Source organism: Crinia signifera, chromosome 4 (genome assembly GCF_055691185.1).
Source record: "Crinia signifera chromosome 4, ASM5569118v1, whole genome shotgun sequence".
Taxonomy (NCBI): domain Eukaryota; kingdom Metazoa; phylum Chordata; class Amphibia; order Anura; family Myobatrachidae; genus Crinia; species Crinia signifera.
This window is the reverse complement of record NC_139220.1, coordinates 191470955-191491446: the sequence shown is the minus strand read 5'-3', so window position 1 is coordinate 191491446 and position 20492 is coordinate 191470955. Positions and strand designations below refer to the sequence as shown.

Here is a 20492-nt window from a genome sequence, read left to right as displayed (position 1 = left end):
CACATGACAATACATGCCTAATTTTGTAACTTTTTAAGGAGTGGGGATCCTGAAATTTATCCCCCGTCCGCATGAAACTACACGTGACACATCTGGGACATCTGTAGCACCCTGTTTTTTTCAATTGTACATTCGAGGATGCTGCAGCCTCAAATCCAGTTACATCAGTATGAACTAAAATGTCCCTAAGATTCCGTCCCCTAGTATAGCATGCTAGGGGTCTCAGACTTTTAAATACAGGTAGCTCTTTATCAGATGCCACAATAGGCCACAAGGCCTTTGTAGCTATGAGTACCACCATACTGGATGAATCAAATTGGGATACAAATGGAAACACATCATTGTTTTTTTTTACTGTAGGTTGAGTAGATCAGTTCTCTTGAGTTTAAGGGCCCTCAATTTTGCACCCTCCAATTCTCTTAAGGAATAGCCCCTTTGATGAAATCTAGCTATCACCCTATTCAGTTCTTCATCAACCTTAGATCTATCGCTGCAAATCCGCATGACCCTCACCATTTGGGAAAATGGCAGGCCCTTTTTGAGTGGTGGAGGGTGGTGGCTGCTCGCCAATAACAATGTGTTTCTATCTGTCGGCTTACTAAATAATGTGGTACTAATACTGCCATTAGATAAAGAAACTGCTACATCCAAATTAATTGGAGTATCTGCCACATTAATTTCTGCCATCATTGTCTCAAACAATTCCACTCCCCCGTTCCAGAACATGAACAGGTCATCTATGTATCTACAGAACGTCCGGATGTGCTGGCCAAATCGATGTTGGAAAAAGTGTTTCTGCTCGAATTCGAACATGAACACATTCGCGTAGGCCGGTGCGACCGTCGCCCCCATCGCACACCCAGACGTCTGTAGATACATAGTGCCATTGAAAATAAAGTAATTCCTGGACAAAACCAACTCAAGTAGAGTCATATATAGATCAATGTTGAATTCAAACCTATCAAGGCTACATAGAAAATTCCTCATCGCCATCAAGCCCTGTTGATGGGGAATCGAGGTGTAAAGACTCGATACATCCATGGTGCACATAATGGTGTGCTCCTGGATGTCATCACATTGAGAAATAAAGTTTAAAAATGCAGTGGTGTCTTTTAAGAAAGTGGGTTGTACAGAAATATGAGGTTGTATCAACATATCCAACAATTGGGACACAGGTTGTAATAGACTCCCCCTGGCAGAGATGATGGGTCTGCCAGGGGGGTTATCCTTATCCTTGTGTACTTTTGGTAATGTATACAGTACCGGAATCACCGGTACCATAGGTTTGAGCGCTATAGCACATTTTTGATTAATCAATCCATCCAAAAGGGCCTGGTCCACAATCCTAAACAATTCCTGCTGGTATCTATTCGTAGGGTCGACTCTCAATTTGCAATAAACAGATTCATCCGCTAATTGTCTATAAATTTCTGAACAGTACTTATCTAAATCTTGTATAACTATACCACCCCCCTTATCGGCGGGGCGGATAGTTATACTTTTATCACAACTCAAGCCATGTAACGCTTCTTGTTCAACCCTGGACAAATTACGGTGAATAGTATTGCTAGCAGCATTGAATCTAGACATGGAATCATCAAGTAATCTGCAATACGTTTTAATAGAAGAATTCACACTCACAGGGTCAAACTTAGATAAGTGCTGTCGACGTACAAATGAGTCTATGACACCCGGTTCCTGTGCAGGGACAGAGTCCTGGAAATGTTCCCTCAGTCTCATATTCCTCCCCATTTTCTGCAGACTGCACTGCCATTCAAAGTTGTTGTGTACTGTGGTAGGGATGAATGAGAGTCCTTTACTCAAGACACGTCTCTCTGTTTCAGTAATTACTCTTGAGGAGAGATTAAATATCAGTTCTTCGTTACTTTTGTTGCTTTTGTAGAGCCTCTCGTTTTGGCCGCTTCTGCGGGTCCTTTTGTTGCTAAAGGGCCCCTTCTCCTTGAAGTGGCCCCTAAAGGGGGTCGAGCAGCTGATTTGTCGTCGGATTCTGGCCAAGCAAAATCACTATCGCTCTGAGAGGGTGATCTCTGTTGTTCGCGTCTCTCCCTTCTGGCACGCCAAGAGGGATTTCTCTGATTGTGGAATTTACGTTTGTTGGAGTTTTGTCCAGAAATCCAACGATATACCACATTGTCATCGTAGTCTTGTTGTACAATATGTAGTTTAGATTTTTTAAACTTCATCAGTTCTTTCTTATAAGACTCACATTGCTTTTGTAATTTATCTCATAATGCGGTATGGTCAGGTTCATTCAGTAGGGATACATGCTCTGCTTTTAGGGTCTCAATCTTCTCACGGGTAACCTTCAGTTCTTTCCCAGCCTGCTCTATTACCAGCAACATTAAGTCCAAACCGCACTTATTCAGTACGGCGACCCAACGGCGGCAAAAGTCCAGGCAGGTACGTCCGATTGTTGGTACATTCCGAAAACGGTAACCCCGTGGGATGAGTTTTTCTTGGAAATAATCCGATAGAGATTGTCCATGTAAGAGGAAGTCAACCTCCCTCTTCCGTAGTTTTAGCAATTTATGATATATATGTCCTCAGCATTTAAGCATGTATCCCCCATCGGCTCTGAAAACAATATCCCATCAGCATATTCAGCTGTGAGGCTCAAAGTCTCTCCCCTAGGTAGGGAAATATTGGCTGGCATAGCCATTCTCACAAGTCCAGTATCAAATTGTGACATCTCCAGTCCAAGGGCAAGTCACAAATAATAGGGTACAGGATCCCAGTAAACTTCACAAAAGTACAAATATCTATATATACACATACATACATACATACATACATACATACATACATACACACACACACACACACACACACACACACACACACACACACACACACACACACACACACACACACACACACACCATGGATGGGGTGCATTGGCCTGTGACCACACACTCTAGTAAATACAAACACAGGGGGCCCAGCACTCACTACAACAAACTAACTCACCTTAACATTCAAATAATCAATAAATAAATAATTAATGGGATTTTAGTTCATGAATTGATCAATGCAATAAAGCTTGCAGCCCATCGCCTACACTACGTCCTACACGAACAACTGATTTTCATGGGAACCTGGCAACTGTTTGCACATCATAGCTAAAATGAACATGTGTTACTTTCCTGGGTTAAAGCTCAACTGCCATGTCCTTATGGCTTTTAGAGGTGAGACCATCCCAAACACAGCACCTGAATTAGTATTAATGCGACAGCTGTCACAGGTTTCAGGTAATTGAGCTTATCTAGGGTGCATGAGAAAGCTATGATCACAGTAACAGAGGTTAATTAAAAATCAACCCAAATATATAGATACAGAAGTACCAACACACTCGCCATTCCTAAGAATGGGGTGCAAACAGCACCCACTTCCCAGGATGGGGTGCATTGGCCTGTGACCACACACTCTAGTAAATACAAACACTATTTATATTTTATTTGGAACCGCCGCTGTAAAAACCCAGCGAGTTGGAACTGGGTGTGCAGGGGGATCAGTTGAATACTGACCAAGCAAGTTGTGACAGCGAGTAGTCAGCAGTGCTCACTGTCACAGCTCCCAAAAAAAGCATTGAATACTGCCCTATACTGTTTCCAAGAATTAAGACCAGCCATCCTAGAGAATAGAAGTCACATTGAGACTTGCCATAGACATTGTTCTCTTTTGAAGGTACAGGGCTGTGTGAACACAACCTGGATCAAGCGCTAGGGGGTGGACAGATGGAAATGGGAGGAGTGAGCTGGAAGAGGAATATATCTGTCAAACAGGCTTTGGATGAGAAAGGGAACCCCCAGAAGGCGAGACAACAGACTTGGAGAACCGCTCACAAAGCTACAGTGAAAAGCCGGCAGATGACGTCACCGCTGAAAGCCGCAAACTCCCGTTGATAGCTAGAAGCCCCAGACTCCAGCTAAACAGCCGTAACAAGAACATCGGCTTGGTCCCCACTGCATGATTAGCATTTCCCATCTGCCCACCCCCTAGCGCTTGATCCAGCCCTGTACCTTCAAAATTGCCTTTATCTACACAATCCTACCAAAAGGAATTTTTTCCTTTCTTTATATTGTTCTCTTTTGAATATTACAGACTTGTATGCACATTTCATTAACCTGTATACCAATACCCTACCCCAGAGTGCACCAATATGTATTTTTTTCTCTAGAAAGTCCCGACCAGAGCCCGTATCATCATCCAAGCTGAGGTGGTTAAAAAAATAAATAAATAAACAGACAGAGGTGCAGACCAGGGATTGGTCTACTTTAACTCAGGGGCCCACTGTCATTGGATGGCTAACAGAAGTATGGTACAAAAAGGGAAGCATCTGAGCAGAGTACTTGTGCTCAGAGCTGCCTGGGTCGAAAATAGATCTGCACATGTGCATCTCAATCCCAGGTTCAAATCCCAGCAATTTTACCTCAAAATCCTGTTATGCCAACAATCACAATCCTAACATTAGCTTTCCTTTGAGAATCCATATTTATTAATTGGGCTTCCCAATGACTGGAGTATCTTATGCCCCCTTCATAATTTGTGACAATAGTTTGTGCTTTATTTCTCTTTATCCTTGTCAGGTTTATTATTTGCATTTCAACGTGTTTAACTATTTAATCAATAACTACCTTAAGTATTGTACATGGAAGTGTCAAAAGTCATGGGATAGGGACCTAGTATAGTGGGGACTCTTATCCCAGCAAAGTGCATAAACTCTCCAACCAGAAGAGACATTTGGGAAATGTATACTGTATGTTAACATTTCTGACTGTACGATTAATTATATAAACTTTGATTGACCTTCAAATAAAAAACTTTATTCTTTAGTAAAATCGTGAGTGCCATATTTTATATAATATATATGAGGGCTGACGAAGTCCGTAGTGACGAAACGCGCAAGGGCATGGCCTGGCGTCATTCGTTTGTTTACTGTCCAAATGTGAGAGTGGAACCACTCCAAAACCCTGTGTGGAAACACAGAGACACACGCTGTAATACATTGCGGTTGTGTTGAACCGCTTATTGTTGTACGTTACCCCATACTTGTTCATGCTTAGAATGCTTTTAAAAATGAAAGTTTGTTACTCCTGATATCGCACTATGGAGCGCTCACATTTATTTTTCTAGATTTCTGAAACCTGTGGAATCCAGGTATCCAGGGGCAAATGTCTGGAAGCAGCCCAAATGGGGGTGGGGTCCACTGAGGGGTGGGGTCTGTTGAGGGGGCAATTTTACTCCTCAGAGGTCATGTTTCTGTTCTTTGACACAGTTGCATCGGGGATTGGGGCGGGGGCGCAGTTTACACACACACACACACACAGACAATGGGGGAAATGTAAGCTACAGAGAGACAGATGGGGAAGAGGCAGACTACAGAGAGACAGAAGGGGGAGACACAGACTACAGAGAGAGACAAAAGAGGGGAGACGCAGACTACAGACAAAGAGGCAGGGATGATGCAACTAGAGAGAGACAGAAGGGGGCGAGACGCAGGCTACTTAGAGATAGAAGGGCGGGAGATGATGGCTACAGAGACAGAAGGAGGGGAATTGCAGGCTTTAGAGAGACAGAAGGGGGGGGGGGGGGGGAGACCCAGACTACAGTGAGACAGAAGTGGGTAGACACTAGCTACAGAGACAGAAGAGGGGATGACGCAGACTACAGATAGACAGAAGGGGGCGATATGCAGGCTACACAAAGAGAGAAGGGCGGGAGACGATGGCTACAGAGATAGAAGGGTGGGAGATGATGGCTACAGAGATAGAAGGGTGGGAGACGATGGCTACAGAGAGATGGGGGAGAGGCAGGCTACAGAGACAGAAGAGGGAAAACACAGACTACAGAGTGAGAGACAGAAGGGGGGAAGACACAGACTACAGAGAATACAAAAATGAGAAAAATTGTTTGGATAAAATGTTGATTTTATTCTTACACTAGTGATGTGTGGGCAAATGATTGGGTGAAATCAATTGGTCTTTAAATGGTGTTTCAATCACACCTATTAGGGGTCCCCTTTTTTGTTTGGGGATATCCCCACTGCTGTGTCACCAGAGTGTGATTCCAGACAGGGATTTAGGTGTTCCTCTTGGGATACCTTTAGCCTCCGTAGGTTCACTCCAATAGTGATCTACGGTCACGCTTGGCGATGTGCAGTGGAAATCTGATCTCAGTTAAGTTTATGTTGGATGGAGTGGTAGGAGCCTGTGAGGGCTTCAGGCAGTTCTATGAACTCCTTTACAATCTCATAGGTGGTGTGTCTATGTCCTCTCCAAACTCCTTCTCTGTGCTGACACAAGTCAGAGAGACGCTGAGACGGAGAAGCGCTGTCTGTGTGGACACTGCAGGTCCACGCACCGGCAAGAGACAACATACCAACATACCAACGACTACGTCAAACAGTGCCAGGGGCGAGGGGGAGAGAGACCAGGAGGGAGGGAGAAGCAGTAGCCGTCTACTGTCACGTGGTGGGCGGGGACAGACCAGGAGGGTGGGAGCAGCAGTACGTAGCCGTCTGCTGTCACGGGGAAGGGGGGGAGCAGCAGTGCTGACCTCCTACTCAGCGCCGGGGGAAGCCGCTGGTCGCAGGAGCATGCTACTGCGACCAGCGACCATTAGGGGGTACACACGGGAGCGCGCAGCTGGCGATTTAGCGCCAGCAGCACTCTAAATCACTGGCAATATGGTCGCTCAGCGACCATATTCCGAGCGATTACAGCCAATATCGCCCCAGTGTGTACGCACCTTAAGGGTTACATTTACATAGCAGTTTTCGGCGTATCTAGCTGACAAATTTAAAGAAGCACCAATTTTAAATGCAAACTCTTGCATGGTTCGCATGTAATGTTAGACTTTTTAAGTCGGATCAATTATAAGTACTACTACTATTATTATTATTTATGCTTTAGTGTGTTTAAAATGCAATGCACTTTGGTATATGCTACACAGAATTACTTTTATTTATACATTTTTTAATGTGCGTGGTTAATATTAGGTGTGAACTTAAAGCTGGAATCTTAGCAGTGAAAGCATTCAAATTCCCTCTACTTACCAGCATGTTTCAGGAGCCTTGCATACACTCCAATGGCCACCATCACACCTGATATCACCTGGAAAAACATCAAATAATCCGTACTAAGCAAAAATATTAAAATTACAATAGTATCATGTTATATTTTATATAAGATTAGAACACTATAACATTGCCATTATTTCATTACTCCCCAAATATATATGCACTTTACCTGCGTGCCATACAACAGGTCTCTTCTGCATGAGCTTTCTCCTAATGACATACTTGTTACCTGAACTTCCAAGTACCTTCTCCCGATTTGCCCGTCAGTGCCCTTCATTCTGCAGCTAAAGGACAAATGCTACAGATAGCTTTTTGTCTACACAACTCACTTTTCAATTAAGGGTCATGCTAGGGTAATAGGTTTTTTGCAAACGAGGAGTTGGCATTGCATGTATATTAGGGTAGTGTTGAGGAGTGTTTTCTGTAATCCCTAAACCAAACCCTGATTCTACCTATAACAACTTCATTGATTTGGTAATAACAGGCACCTGTTAGACTATTGTTCATTTCTTTAACTTATTAGTTAGGAAGGAGCATCTAGTGCAGGGATGGGGAACCTTCGGCCCTACAGCTGTTGCTAAACTACACATCCCAGCATGCCCTGCAACAGTTTTAGCATGGTCAAATAGCAAAAATGTAGCAGGGCATGCTGGGATGTGTAGTTCAACAACAGCTGGTGGGCCGAAGGTTCCCCATCCCTGATCTAGTGCATGTGGAGTCAGGTTCAGGAGTAAGGAGGGGTATATAAAAGCTATGGCAAAGTATATAATAAGAAATATAATTCCATGGATTTGTATTTTACTTTTGGTGAGAAATATAATGGGTTAGAGATCCATATTTTGATTCTTCATCTATTCAAAACTCTATGGTAACACAACAGCCCCATACATTATATTGCTCACTTTGGGGAAGATGTACTAAGCCTTGAAAAGTGATAAAATGGAGAGTGATAACCCACCAACCAATCAGTTCCTAGCTGTTTTTCAAACCCAGCCTGTAACATGGCAGGTAGGAGCTGATTGGCTTGCGGTTTATCACTCTCCGTTTTATCACTTTTTGTAGCTGGATTCATCTGGCCCTAGGACCCTTCAGAGCAATATCGTTTCAAATATTGTTAAGTGTGTATGTTCAATATACAGTAGTTATACAATTTTGGCACACAGGAGATATTATTCTCTTAATAAATAGGATAAGAGATTACTCGTAATAAATGGAAAAAAGTAGCTGGTCTGCAGTAAAAGAAGCTACAAACAGGGCATCAAGAACCTTATTTTGTGTGCAATTCATAATGGCGGCTATTGTAGAAAATCACATGGTACCACTCTCCTAGTAAGAGAGGACCTTCGTGATGAGTGATGATAGGACTTGCGGAGTCCTATCTGCACATGTGTCAGCTGATAGGCATGCTACTTGGGGGAAGGGGGGGGGGGGGGTAAGAGACCTGGTGCTTGGATCTCTCTTATGCTGGGTACACACTAGAATGATTTGGGTTCAATTCCCCCAATTATTACGCGTCTAACGACCGATTGTATGTAAAATGAGCAGAATTGTACATGTTTTCAATGGGATTCCGATCCATTGCACGTCCCCGCTGGATGTTTGGTCGCTTTTGAGATTTTACCTGCTGCACTAAAGATTTGTCATCTACATTGCATTGGGTACAGATCGTGTATTCCAATCCAATCGTGCGGCCATCGTACGATTTCAGAATATCATTTCCCGATCATGGTCGTTCTGGCGTGTACCCTACATTAGGGGGTAAACCCAATAAGAAGCCCATAGGTTCGTGTCCTGCATTCCAGATTTTGGTGCATATGTGGATAAACCTCCGAAAAATGGCCCTGATGCATCCCACCCATACAGGTATAAAAATGAAAGAGCCTCCAGTTAATAAAAAATAACAAAATATCTAACACCGGTGCAGATGTACAGTATTAGTTATAATGATGAATACAGGTACTTCTTGTTGCTATTACTAAGCACATGCTATGTTTAAATACATTTGTGTGGTAATAACTGTGTAAACTACAAACACATCTGCCAAGATTCCAGGGCTGTACAGCTAAGCTGCTGCATTATTTACAGAGCACTGCAATTCCTGGCTCTACAGTGTGTTTAAAACCGTCTCCTTTGCATTTTAACCTTTGTTGGCCAGTTTTCCCTGTCACATGGCTTATCATCCATTTCATATACGTTTATAAATGACAAAACAGAAATATCTAAAGCAGATGCAGCTGTTTACACTGAAATGAATGTTTGTACAAGGCCAGTAGACAGTTTTGTCACACAAAAAGGCCTTGCAGAGAGGAGCATTTCTCATTACCATGGTAACTGCACAATTGAAAACTAATACATTTACTTTGGGAAAGAGTGGGTGGCTGCCTTTCATACCAGATAATTCTGTTTTACATGTGTTTTTACCCTGAGAAATATACAGATTAGTATTAATCTTGTATCTAACATTGAACACAATGGTTCTCCCGACTTGCTGCTTTACTGCGGTTTATTGCTGTGCAAAGAGAAACTTTGGGGGTGATTCAAGTCGGCTCGCTAAGAGCCGAAATTGGTCTGGGGACCAATGGTGCGTATTGGTGAATATACCCAAGTGCAGAGCGAACGCCTTTGGTGACTATCACAGTCGCCAAGTTGTTTACAGACATCAGGGCGGGCAGTGTTTTTCTGGGTGTACCCACAAAACAACGGTGGGTGAGACCAGAAAAACACTGGGCGTCCCCATGTAAATGCAGGCAGGTTGAAGCCTGCACCAAGCGGGCGCCTGACTTCACTTGATGTCAGCACCCACCCTCTTCTCAGACACCAGTGAAGCAAATAAAAGACAGTCCAGACTGACCTATTTGAAAAGGCCTTAAAAATCAAAGTCAACGACCAGCGAATGATTTTGTGGCTGTAAGCTGGCATGCGAATGGATGTGTGAATGTACACATCCATTCATATAGCAGAGCTCAGATGCGGGCGTTTGTAGAGCATTAAATATACAGTAGAGTAGTGTAAATAGTGACACTGACAGACGGTACAATGGAATGTACCTGTCGGACTGCATTCCTTTTCACTATTCTAATCACTCAGTGCAGATATGTAACACAGACTACTTAGAGACATGTCGGAATATGCTGCGGGTCCCCACTCCCTCAGGGACCCGGCCACGTTCATACCACGATTCGGTCGGGATCGCCATTCTTAGTAAATTTCCCCCTTCATCTCTTGTGAATTGCCTTATACTATTTCACTTCAGCAATCCTGCAGGACCATCTGCATTAATCATCTTGCTCATCTATACCAGTATTTTTTGTTGCTATACACTTTAGTTAGCAAGCATATCTAGTGGCCTCACTAGTCTCATTCTGTGCTATTCTGGGGGACCACAACCAACTTATTTCTTTTTCAGTGACATCACTCTTGTCTTGCAGTTCTTGGAAAACACCAGGGAACACCTCCAGATTAGCAGCACTAAACCCAAAACACATTGGGACAAGAGTCCACTAGGCACCTTTCAAGAGCTTCTTCTATCAAATCCCATGGAATATAAAGACAACTTGAAAAAAGTTTTTGGGAGATTTTTCAACACCAAGGGGCGGCCCGTATGCGCCGCACGGTTGCAAGTGCATTCTATTTCCATCCACTGATCAGCCTTGAGATGTTCCTACAGCTTAATTGAAGTCCACCACCAGTTGATTGGACATAGCCTAGCAAACAGATCTGAAGCAGGCCCAGGGTCACTTTCTGGAAATCTATGAGGGCAGAGGCTGCGGAATCCATACCTCCCAACATGATCCTATACAGAAGGCACCAGGCAAGTTGCTCATTTATCCGGAGTGCCGGGGATCACTATATATATATATATATATATATATATATATATATATATATATATATATATATATATATATATATATATATATATATATATATATATTACACAAAAAAGAGGTACCCCTTCAATGCGCTATAAGGATATTGGTCGGGCAGCAACCCCATTAGTCCCCCCTGTTAGTGGGGGATATGGGGAAAAGGATGGATATAGAAAAACAGAGTGCGCCCCTGGTATGTAGTTCCACCACCAAATGAGAAAAACCGTGGTGACAATATACAAATCACTTTTCAACAGGTTTAATACAATTTTTCTCTCATAAAATACAATATAAAAGCATTTTTTTCATCTGTGATGTTCAACAAGTACACGGAAACAACCCAACGCGTTTCGTCGAATAAGACTTCATCAGGGGTAACATTCCATAGGTACAAAGACCATGAGTACTATTGGGAACTCCAGATGTCGACCTTTCAGGGAAGGCGTGCAATTAATAAAATTGGATCCCTTGGAGATCCTAATGAATAGATGCGTACCTGCAGTTTGGTCTATGTCTCCACCTGCTGAAGCGTTTTAAGGTTATTGCCTGTGTTCGTTCGGAAGATTCCCCTCAGAACTTGTATTCTTTAACAAGGACTTTTGTGGAAATCGATGCAGGTACGCATCTATTCATTAGGATCTCCAAGGGATCCAATTTTATTAATTGCATGCCTTCCCTGAAAAGGTCGACATCTGGAGTTCCCAATAGTACTCATGGTCTTTGTACCTATGGAATGTTACCCCTGATAAAGTCGTATTCGATGAAACGCGTTGGGTTGTTTCCGTGTACTTGTTGAACATTGACTCCTCACAGATGAAAAAAATGCTTTTATATTGTATTTTATGAGAGAAAAATTGTATTAAACCTGTTGAGAAGTGATTTGTATATTGTCACTACAGTTTTTCTCATTTGGGCCCTTATTCTGATCGGTGCGGATATTCCCGAATTCTTTCGGATGGCGTTTTTTAGCCGTCTGCGCATGCGTGGAGAACGCTACGCGCATGTGCCACGCATGGTCTCCGTACTTGTTCTCACTAATCCCGTACAGAAATGTGCACCGCAATCATTCGGCCAATATGGGTGTGTTATGGGCGTCATGCGGAATGACACAGGGGCGTAGTTTCAAAGTGGGCTAAACTGGGCGGAAACATGGGCGGACACGGGGGAGTACACATATTTGGGTAGGCGTGCATTCGGACAGCATGCCGAATGCACGCGAACAAAAAGGGAAGAAATGTGCGGTGACCAAAAGGTTACTCTTGCTTTGCGGACACCACTCGGTCATGCGCTAGGCAATCGGAACGCCTAATCAGGGCGGACGCACCTCAACCAATGTCACCTGAACCCAATACAATCACATACTTTACCCATTACTTGTTAATTACACGCTTCTCACTGCTACAATTGCAAGCATTGCTGCTTAAAGGGAACTTTACATGCTGCCCTTGTCACACACTTTTACACTGCAAATAATGCACACAACTTAATATTAATAATACTAATACACATGGCACTTCTGCATGTATCAATTAATACAGACATTTGGGGGGCCAACATAACATTTATTAAAGCAACTTTGGTACAAATTTCAAAACCATAACAAAAAAAATGGTACCATACCAGGACAAAAATTACATAATATATAATAAATAGCCACAGCAGAATCATTGGGAACACATCAGGTGGCTTCACAACAAAAGTACAGCACCAACACTTCAAGTACAGCACACAGTAATGGTAGCCGAAACAGGGCAACAGGTGAACCAAACATGACATTTGAACCGCGGCCAAAAGTGGTGACCCTGGGCACGGATTTGGACACAGGATACTGACACACACAGCTCAATGGAAGATTTGGGAAGACATAACGGTGGAGATTAATGGGGACACAAGTTCATTTGCGGGCACGTTTGCCCCTGGCAGGCTCCTTGCCACGTGCAGCAGCTCTTCGGCCTCGTCCACGGCCAGAGTCCGATGGTGGCTCATGTGGAGCACATGCTGGTGAGGGGGTGGATGTTCTTCCCCCTCTAGCAGCAGGGAGTGATGCTGTTGGTAATGCACCCGAAGCGGATGACATTAGGGCCCTATTGCTGTTAACTAGCTCCACCATAAGTTCATTATGGCGGAGGAGGAGGTCATTTTGCCGCAGGGCTTGATCAGCCAGCACCTGCAGGCTAGCAGCAATAGCTTGATGGCTGGTACTCATAGCTTGCTGGGTGGCACTCATAGCCTGCAGGCTCTCAGCAATACTCTGATGGCTGGTGGTCAAACCCTGCAGCACCTCCTCTGCCCTACGCACCCGCTCTGTTGCCGAGTCTCCCTGCTGCATAATACTATCCAGCACACGGCCCCACATGGACAATTCAGCCGCAGACAATCCCGGCGGCTGCTGCTGCACGGGCCTGCTACTGAGGCCAGGTGGCACAGACTCCACAACCTCCTCAAGAGAATCTGGACCAAGCGGTGGGGATGCTGTTGAACGAGAAATTACCAATTACCACACATTCCATGCCAAATCTAAAACATCTACTTATGGCCTGGCAAATAATTACCTTCAAGCGTAGAAGCCATCACTTCCGCTGGGGACTCGCTGTCTATAGTGCTCACCCCCCGGACCTCCTCCACTGCGATACAGCACTGGGCCATCTCTTCCAGGGGGGTGAGCTCCAGCTTTGATGGCATGGGGCCAGCCCCAGAGGTCTGGCTGTGTTCCCACCGCTGGGTCAACTTCTTCTTGAGGTTGCCTTTGAAGTCGTGCCACCTGCAATCAAAGTGTACATATTAATACATGTAACTACTCATGTTTGCTGTAGCACCCATTGCAATATGAAACATAATACAACATGTGGCTACTGACACCAAACTGACATTATATTCATTTTTCAAACCAACCCTTAGAAGATACAAAAACAGTCACCCTCCAATAACTATCAATTCAATGTCATGGCCAACATGTATGTGCCTCCAAGCAACGTGAACACCCATTGGCCAACTCCATCTAATATTGAATGTAAACATTACTGGACTTGTACTACTCAAATGTAACACACATGTACTTGCCTCTTCTTAACGTGCTCCGTCTGACGAACTTGTGGAGCCACTGCATTAATCTCCGCCGTTATCTCCTCCCAGATCTTCCATCTCCTTGTGTGTGTCAACTTGCCCGCTGGGCACTCTATTAAATCACGTGCCCGGGTCACCAGGATGTCAAGCTCCCGCGGTTCAAATGCCATGTTTCTTGTGGCTGGTTCCTCTGTTGCCCCACTGCGGCCACGGGCACTGCCACGGGCACTGCCACGGGCACTGCCACGGCCACCGGTTGCTGTACTTGAAGTGCTGGCCTGGCTACTCTGTTGGGAAGCCACCTGCTGTGTTCCCAATGATTCTGCTGATGCTGAGGATGGCCCAGCTGCTGATTGGCCTGATGTTGATGGGCCATCTGTGGGCTCTGGGTTGAGGGGCACATAGGTGGTGTTGGCTTCCATGCGGGACAACAGATTCTGCACCACCTGGTCTTCCTCTGACTCTGAGCCTGGCATGTTAGCAACAACTGTTTGCCTTTCTAGGCCAACTTTAAATACTATTTCTGTAATTGGCGTTAATCAGCTGCAACCTGCGTTCCGTACGGTCGTGTCCCGTACGCTAGCGTCAACCGTGCGGCGCATACGGGCCGCCCCTTGGTGTTGAAAAATATTTCCACAAAACCTGGCAAACTCAGTAAGTGTGATTTATTAGATAAATGATAAACACCAATGACCAAATACAACTGAGGTCAGACATGCAATGTCTATTTCAATGTACTTCTGTACTGTGCACTTGTTTGCTATGTAGTACAACTGACACTACTCATTCCATATGTCAATCCAGTCCACCACTTAGCCACAAGTAATCAGTGCTAGCATCCAAATCACATGTGAAAGCACTCCACATTCAGGTTAGATGCTAGCTACTTTTCATGACACCTCTGTAGTAGGGGCCAGTAGAAGGTAAGTGTACACATGGCTGCATGGGCTAATTTTGGGAAAAGGTCTGCCTTCATTATAAATTAGCTGTTTAGTACCTTGTGGAGTTAGGTGTAAGTGTCTAGAGATGCACACTATTTCACCTGTTGCTTATACCCATGTTTGGTGAATGTTATAGATTAGATATAATATGTTTCCATCATATTTTACACTGTTTAGGATGGGTGTGCGATGCAATGGGTTAGCCGTCTGTTCGGGCGCATACACGCTGTTAGTGTAAAAATGAACAATAAAGTTAATACCAAATATCACTCTGATCAACCAATGACAGCACATGATTGTTTGATTTGTGCCACTCCTAAAATGGCGGCTTATGGCAGAGCAGCACCCTTTTCTGCAGCCGAGCTGAGGGCACTGGTCTCCGTTATGGAGACCAGGCTGGGGCGTGCTGGCCCGTTCATTACAAATCGGCAGAAACGTTCTGCCTATGCGGTGGCCCGCCGGCGGATATACGCCCGAACCCATGTGCGGCGGACCATCGCTCAGCTTGAGCGGCGGTGGTCCGACCTCCGGCGCAGGGAGCCAGAGAGGCTGCAAAGCATAAGGGCCAGAATTGCTAGATGTGAGTATTTCAACAGTAAATGTGGATTTGTACATGATTGCTTACCTGACATTATTTAATCCACTAAGGTCAGCAGCCTGATCATGAGTTAAACATGCCATACAATATATGAGTGCTACTTCCTGATTGACACCCTGTAATGGTCATAAAATATGTTATTGGGGAGGATTAATGCTTGTGATGCTTACAATGGGCCAAATGTCACAGCATACCTGCCATGTTACAGGCTGTGTTTTGTAAAGGCCACTGAGGAGCTGTTTGCATGTACAAGTATCAGTACCTCTAACCTTTGCATTTATAGGTTGATAAGGCTTAATACAAATTACCACTAATTGGCACTTTTTTCATTTTTCCCAAACACAGCACGTGCACGAGCAAGGCAGGCCCGGGAGGAGGCAGGCCAGGCACAGGAGGAGGCGGAGCCAGCGATGGCCGAGGACGAAGATATTGAGGAAGGGGAGGCCGAGGAAAGTGAAGGAGTGGAGGAGGCTGAGTGGCCAGTGGAGGCAGAGGTGGCAGCCGAGGAGGAGGTCGTGGTGGCCGAGGAGGAGGTCGTGGTGGCCGAGGAGGAGGTCGTGGTGGCCGAGGAGGAGGTCGTGGCGGCCGAGGAGGCCCAGGAAGAGGGGGAGGATGAGGAGGCCTGTGTGGTGGAGCAGGCGGCCGAAAGTGGTATGTATACATAAAGATTCGATCTTCCTTTTGTCATCCACTATTTGATATGTAGCACTGTTGATTCAAATGTGTTTGAAAATACTATAAAGGCAAACAACAAATTGGGTAGCAACAGACACACTTTGGGGTTAGATAGGGTGGCCAAACCATCCCTTTCATCCTGGACACATATTAATGACACAGGTTGTGCGGATGGCTTTCAGGTCGAATTGAAGTGCCACTGAACCTGTGTAGTTAATCTGTATCCAGGAAGAAAGTGATGACTTGCTCATGTAAGGGTTACATGTCCCTGCTGGTTGCATACAATCTGTAGGCTCATATAGGTGAGTAGAGTTTACTGGTGAATGATCTTTGTAAACTAGATTCCGTATGGCATCAATGGAGTATGGCCAGGCGTGGCTTAGACTGGAGTAACAAGTGGTGAGTGCCCCTGGGCCCTCCTCTAGCTAACCACCCCCTGCGGTCTGCATGTATGTTTTGCACCATAATTGTGTGTGTATTTGGTGTAAGTAATGCTTTTGAGCATGGGAGTGGGTTAGTGCTGCAGCTTCCCCTAACTGGCATTCTGACAATGATTTCTGGAGCAAACCATCAGCAGCCAAGCCATGCTTGATTGCACAAATGTACTGAGCATTCCTGAGAGTTGTGTAACTCCCCTGCCAGGCTCCATCATATAACAGACACTGAACTTTGTTTGCCGATTTGTGATTGGTGCTGCGCGTGGCATGCTTCTCAGAGCTTAGTCATGGGTGGGTTTGGATTGAGAAGGAGCAGTATGACTGTGAGGTGTTCTACAGAGTAAAGGGTAGAGGGCCAAAATCAGGCTTTCCATGTAGTATGTATGCATGTATGTATAGGTGTATGTCTCACATATATAGGTAGATATGTGTGTATATATATATATAGTTATATATAGAGATATATATATATATATACACACACACACACACACACACACACCTCTCAGAATGCATGTTTAAAATGTAGGTTTCGCTATGTTAAATGTATGCAGGAATATCATTAGTCATTTTTCATTTTGAATTTCCTCAACAGATGAGCCTGCCCAAGCAGAGGAGGGTCGCCGTGGGGCCCTCGTAAGACTGCGAGGCCTGATGCGCCTCATGCTGGACGAAATGGACTGGACCGCCTAATAGATGCGGAGGATTAAATTATTGTTTTGTTGGCATTTGTTTAATAATAAATCGTTATTTAAAGTTGAAAGTTGTCAGTGTTTTTTTCTAACATGCTAAAGTATATGTGTAAGTTGTTTAAAATGTTTAAAATAAGCAAAATGTACATAGTGTATATAGATGTATGTTAGGGTCACATGCTGTAAGGGTTAATGTGTGTCATGAATGTAGTAGGAATGTGGGTCAGTATAGATGAGCATTTAATTGATTGAAATTGCTAACAATCCCTTTTTCAGGAGGTTGCCTAATAGCCTAAGTGGGTCATGTGATCGCTATGTGTACTCAGTACAAAAGTTTTGGATTGTGCGTAAATACTCCGCATCGGGGCGTACGGACAGCTTTCCGTACGTTCTCACGCGGTAAGACCGTGCTTGTGCGGGAAGACCGTGCAAGAATCTGTACGTTTCCCCCGCACACGCACGGTTTGTATGTCGTCCGTACACACGCCCTGTTCTTAAAGAGTGAGTCCGTCCGAATGCGGAGGACACGTGGGCGTTTCTACGGACGATGCCCGCACGCTGCCGCACAGCGATGCGTGCGGCCCGCACCGAAAGAATTCGGGAATATCCGCACCGATCAGAATAAGGGCCTTGGTGGTGGAACTACATACCAGTGGCGCACTCTGTTTTTCTATATCTATCTATCTATCTATCTACATACACACACACACACACACACACACACACAAAGTTTCCAATATTTTGCGCAAGAGATATCCAAAGTTATATTGATCCGTCCATATATTACGAATCACACGTAGTGCAGCTTTACTCAGTTGTGGGAATCACCATATCCCACGGAAGCAGACATGTAGGAAAAAAACAGAGAAGCGCACAAATGAGCAATATAAAGGTAACACTTTACTGAAATAATATAGCTCACGTACATGTAGGTTAAGAACAATATGTGTGCAGACAAACTGCATATATTAACCCGGCCAGTGGGAGTCCGTCATCAGCACGATGTTGGAAGCACCAGATCGGAGGTAGGACTTTGTGGCCGGGACCAGACAGATCAGGAGACGACAGCAGCGTCAAAGAGGTTTTGTCAGCGTCAGCCAAGGTCCATTGGGAATGGGAACTTATTTACTCATTTGTCACAAAAGATAATGCTCGTGACAGTTATTTTGTGTTTGTACTGATATTTTATTATTTTTTTTAAATCACCTGTTTCTTGCCTTTTATATTTCAAAAACATTTTGTTTGTTATTTTAATAAATATTCCATGTGTATGGAGAAATTGTATAAAACATTTTATAGGCACTACATTCAATACAGCGCTATCAGTGTATGTATATACACTGTTCCTTAACCCAGTGGTTCCCAAACTGTGTGCCGTGGCACCCTAGGGTGTCTTGGAGGACTTGCAGGGGTGCCCTGGGTTGGTGGTCCAGGACCAATTCAAGTTATTTATGTCCAATATAATGGTCAAATTGTGTACAAACAGAAGTGAATCCTGTCCATTATCATATAACTGACCCTAAAAGGTGCATACACACTGTACAATTTTTTTGACCAATTTCATTCATTTCTGCCATTCTAAACTAAATTGGTCAAAATATCTTTTAGCGTGAATGCGAGGAAAGACGAATGATGATGCGCATACCCGCCAGTTGTTCATCAAGATTGTTTGTCAACTGTGCATTTAGCTCAATTTGGATATATTTCAAAAAGAGCCTATAAACTGTAGCTAGAACTTTAGTCTGTCGTCAATATCTTTCTTCAACATCTTTTGTCCAGGAAACTGGGTTCAAGGGAAATGTCTTTCAACAAAATTGTTCAAAAAAATTGTACAGTGTGTAGGCACCTTTAGGATGAGATATAAACAAAATGTATTTAACTTAATATTTGTTTCTAACTTTCTTAATGAGCAACCTTTAGCCTAGGGGAGCTGCAAAATAATTCTGATGCTTCAGGGTGACGTGATTCAAAAAAGTTTGGGAACTCCTGCCTTCACATAATCTTTTTCACTATATTTTTTTATTTGAACAATCAATTCTGTATGTGTCAAGTAGTTAAAATGCATACTGACCAATAATGATATATTGATGCTCATATATCACAATAATCACAATTATTATGTATATATTTAAAGTTTCCAATGCACTTTACAATTGAAATCAACAGTGATAGGACAAACTAGGTAATCACAGACAGAGGTAGGAAGGCCCTGCTCACAAGCTTCTATAGGGAAATATGTAGGATACACAAGGAAAGGCACTATCTATAGCATAGCAGTCGGGGTATCCAATTAGGGGTGAAAAAACTTTCGCAATTTTACCCCATCTTTTTTGGGGGCAATCCTATTAGGGCAATATGGGGATTCTGTTCTGCAGGAGTTGTGGACCAACGCAGAATCTCTGTTTAAAGGTGCATTTTGCTTACAGTACATTAAGGCTCATATCCCCTAGTGATATCTCTCAGAAATAAGTTGTATGTGTTTTCCCTGCAATGTAGGTGGCACCTTCCCGGGAGGGCTTTGAATGCGATCTGCGACTTGCGTAGTTATTTTACATGCAATCTATCCTACTATGATCCATGTAATAAATCTGAAAGGACTTTTTTTTACCTGCGATGTACACATGCGATTCATCAGGTGGGATGCCCTATTACCATATATAAACGTTCCTCCGTGTAATCGCATGAGATTACATCGCAGGTGTACAAATGCGCTGCAATGTGCACCTATTCCTGTGAGCTCTGCGAATGAGCTGCAAGGTGCATGGGTTTCCATCGCAGCAATATATCTCAATCGCATGAAAACAGGCCATATCGCATTAGTGGATGGGGACCTTTAGGCTTACTTTTGGCATAAAAGTGTTTACAAAGCTTTGTTGGCATGCGATTTTTAGACCCATCATGTACTAGGTCTTTAAGTAAAAAGTTTGACATTATCAAACATGTACCTTATCTAGATGTATTTTAGCCTGAGGTCTAAAATACCGTAGATACAAGATACATTTCACATAACTGCAGAATTCAGATCAGTACATTTTCTAAAAAATAAATAAATAAATAAAAAACCACCACATACATCTCATTGTAAGATGAGAGAAAACATGTATTGGGAAGTGAGGTA

At 43.8% G+C, this 20492-nt stretch overlaps 1 protein-coding gene across 2 annotated transcripts in view; it reads right to left on the bottom strand.

Annotated features, from left to right (window-relative positions):
* Positions 1–20492, bottom strand: part of TSPAN33 (tetraspanin 33) — a 61772-nt gene that overhangs the window by 35765 nt on the left and 5515 nt on the right. The window contains exon 2 of one of the 2 annotated variants that reach the window (XM_083183279.1): positions 7076–7133. The exons of the other annotated variant lie outside the window; for it this stretch is intronic. Coding sequence (XP_083039405.1) covers positions 7076–7133 — 58 coding nt within the window. The remainder of the gene's footprint in view (positions 1–7075; positions 7134–20492) is intronic. 2 annotated transcript variants of the gene reach the window in all.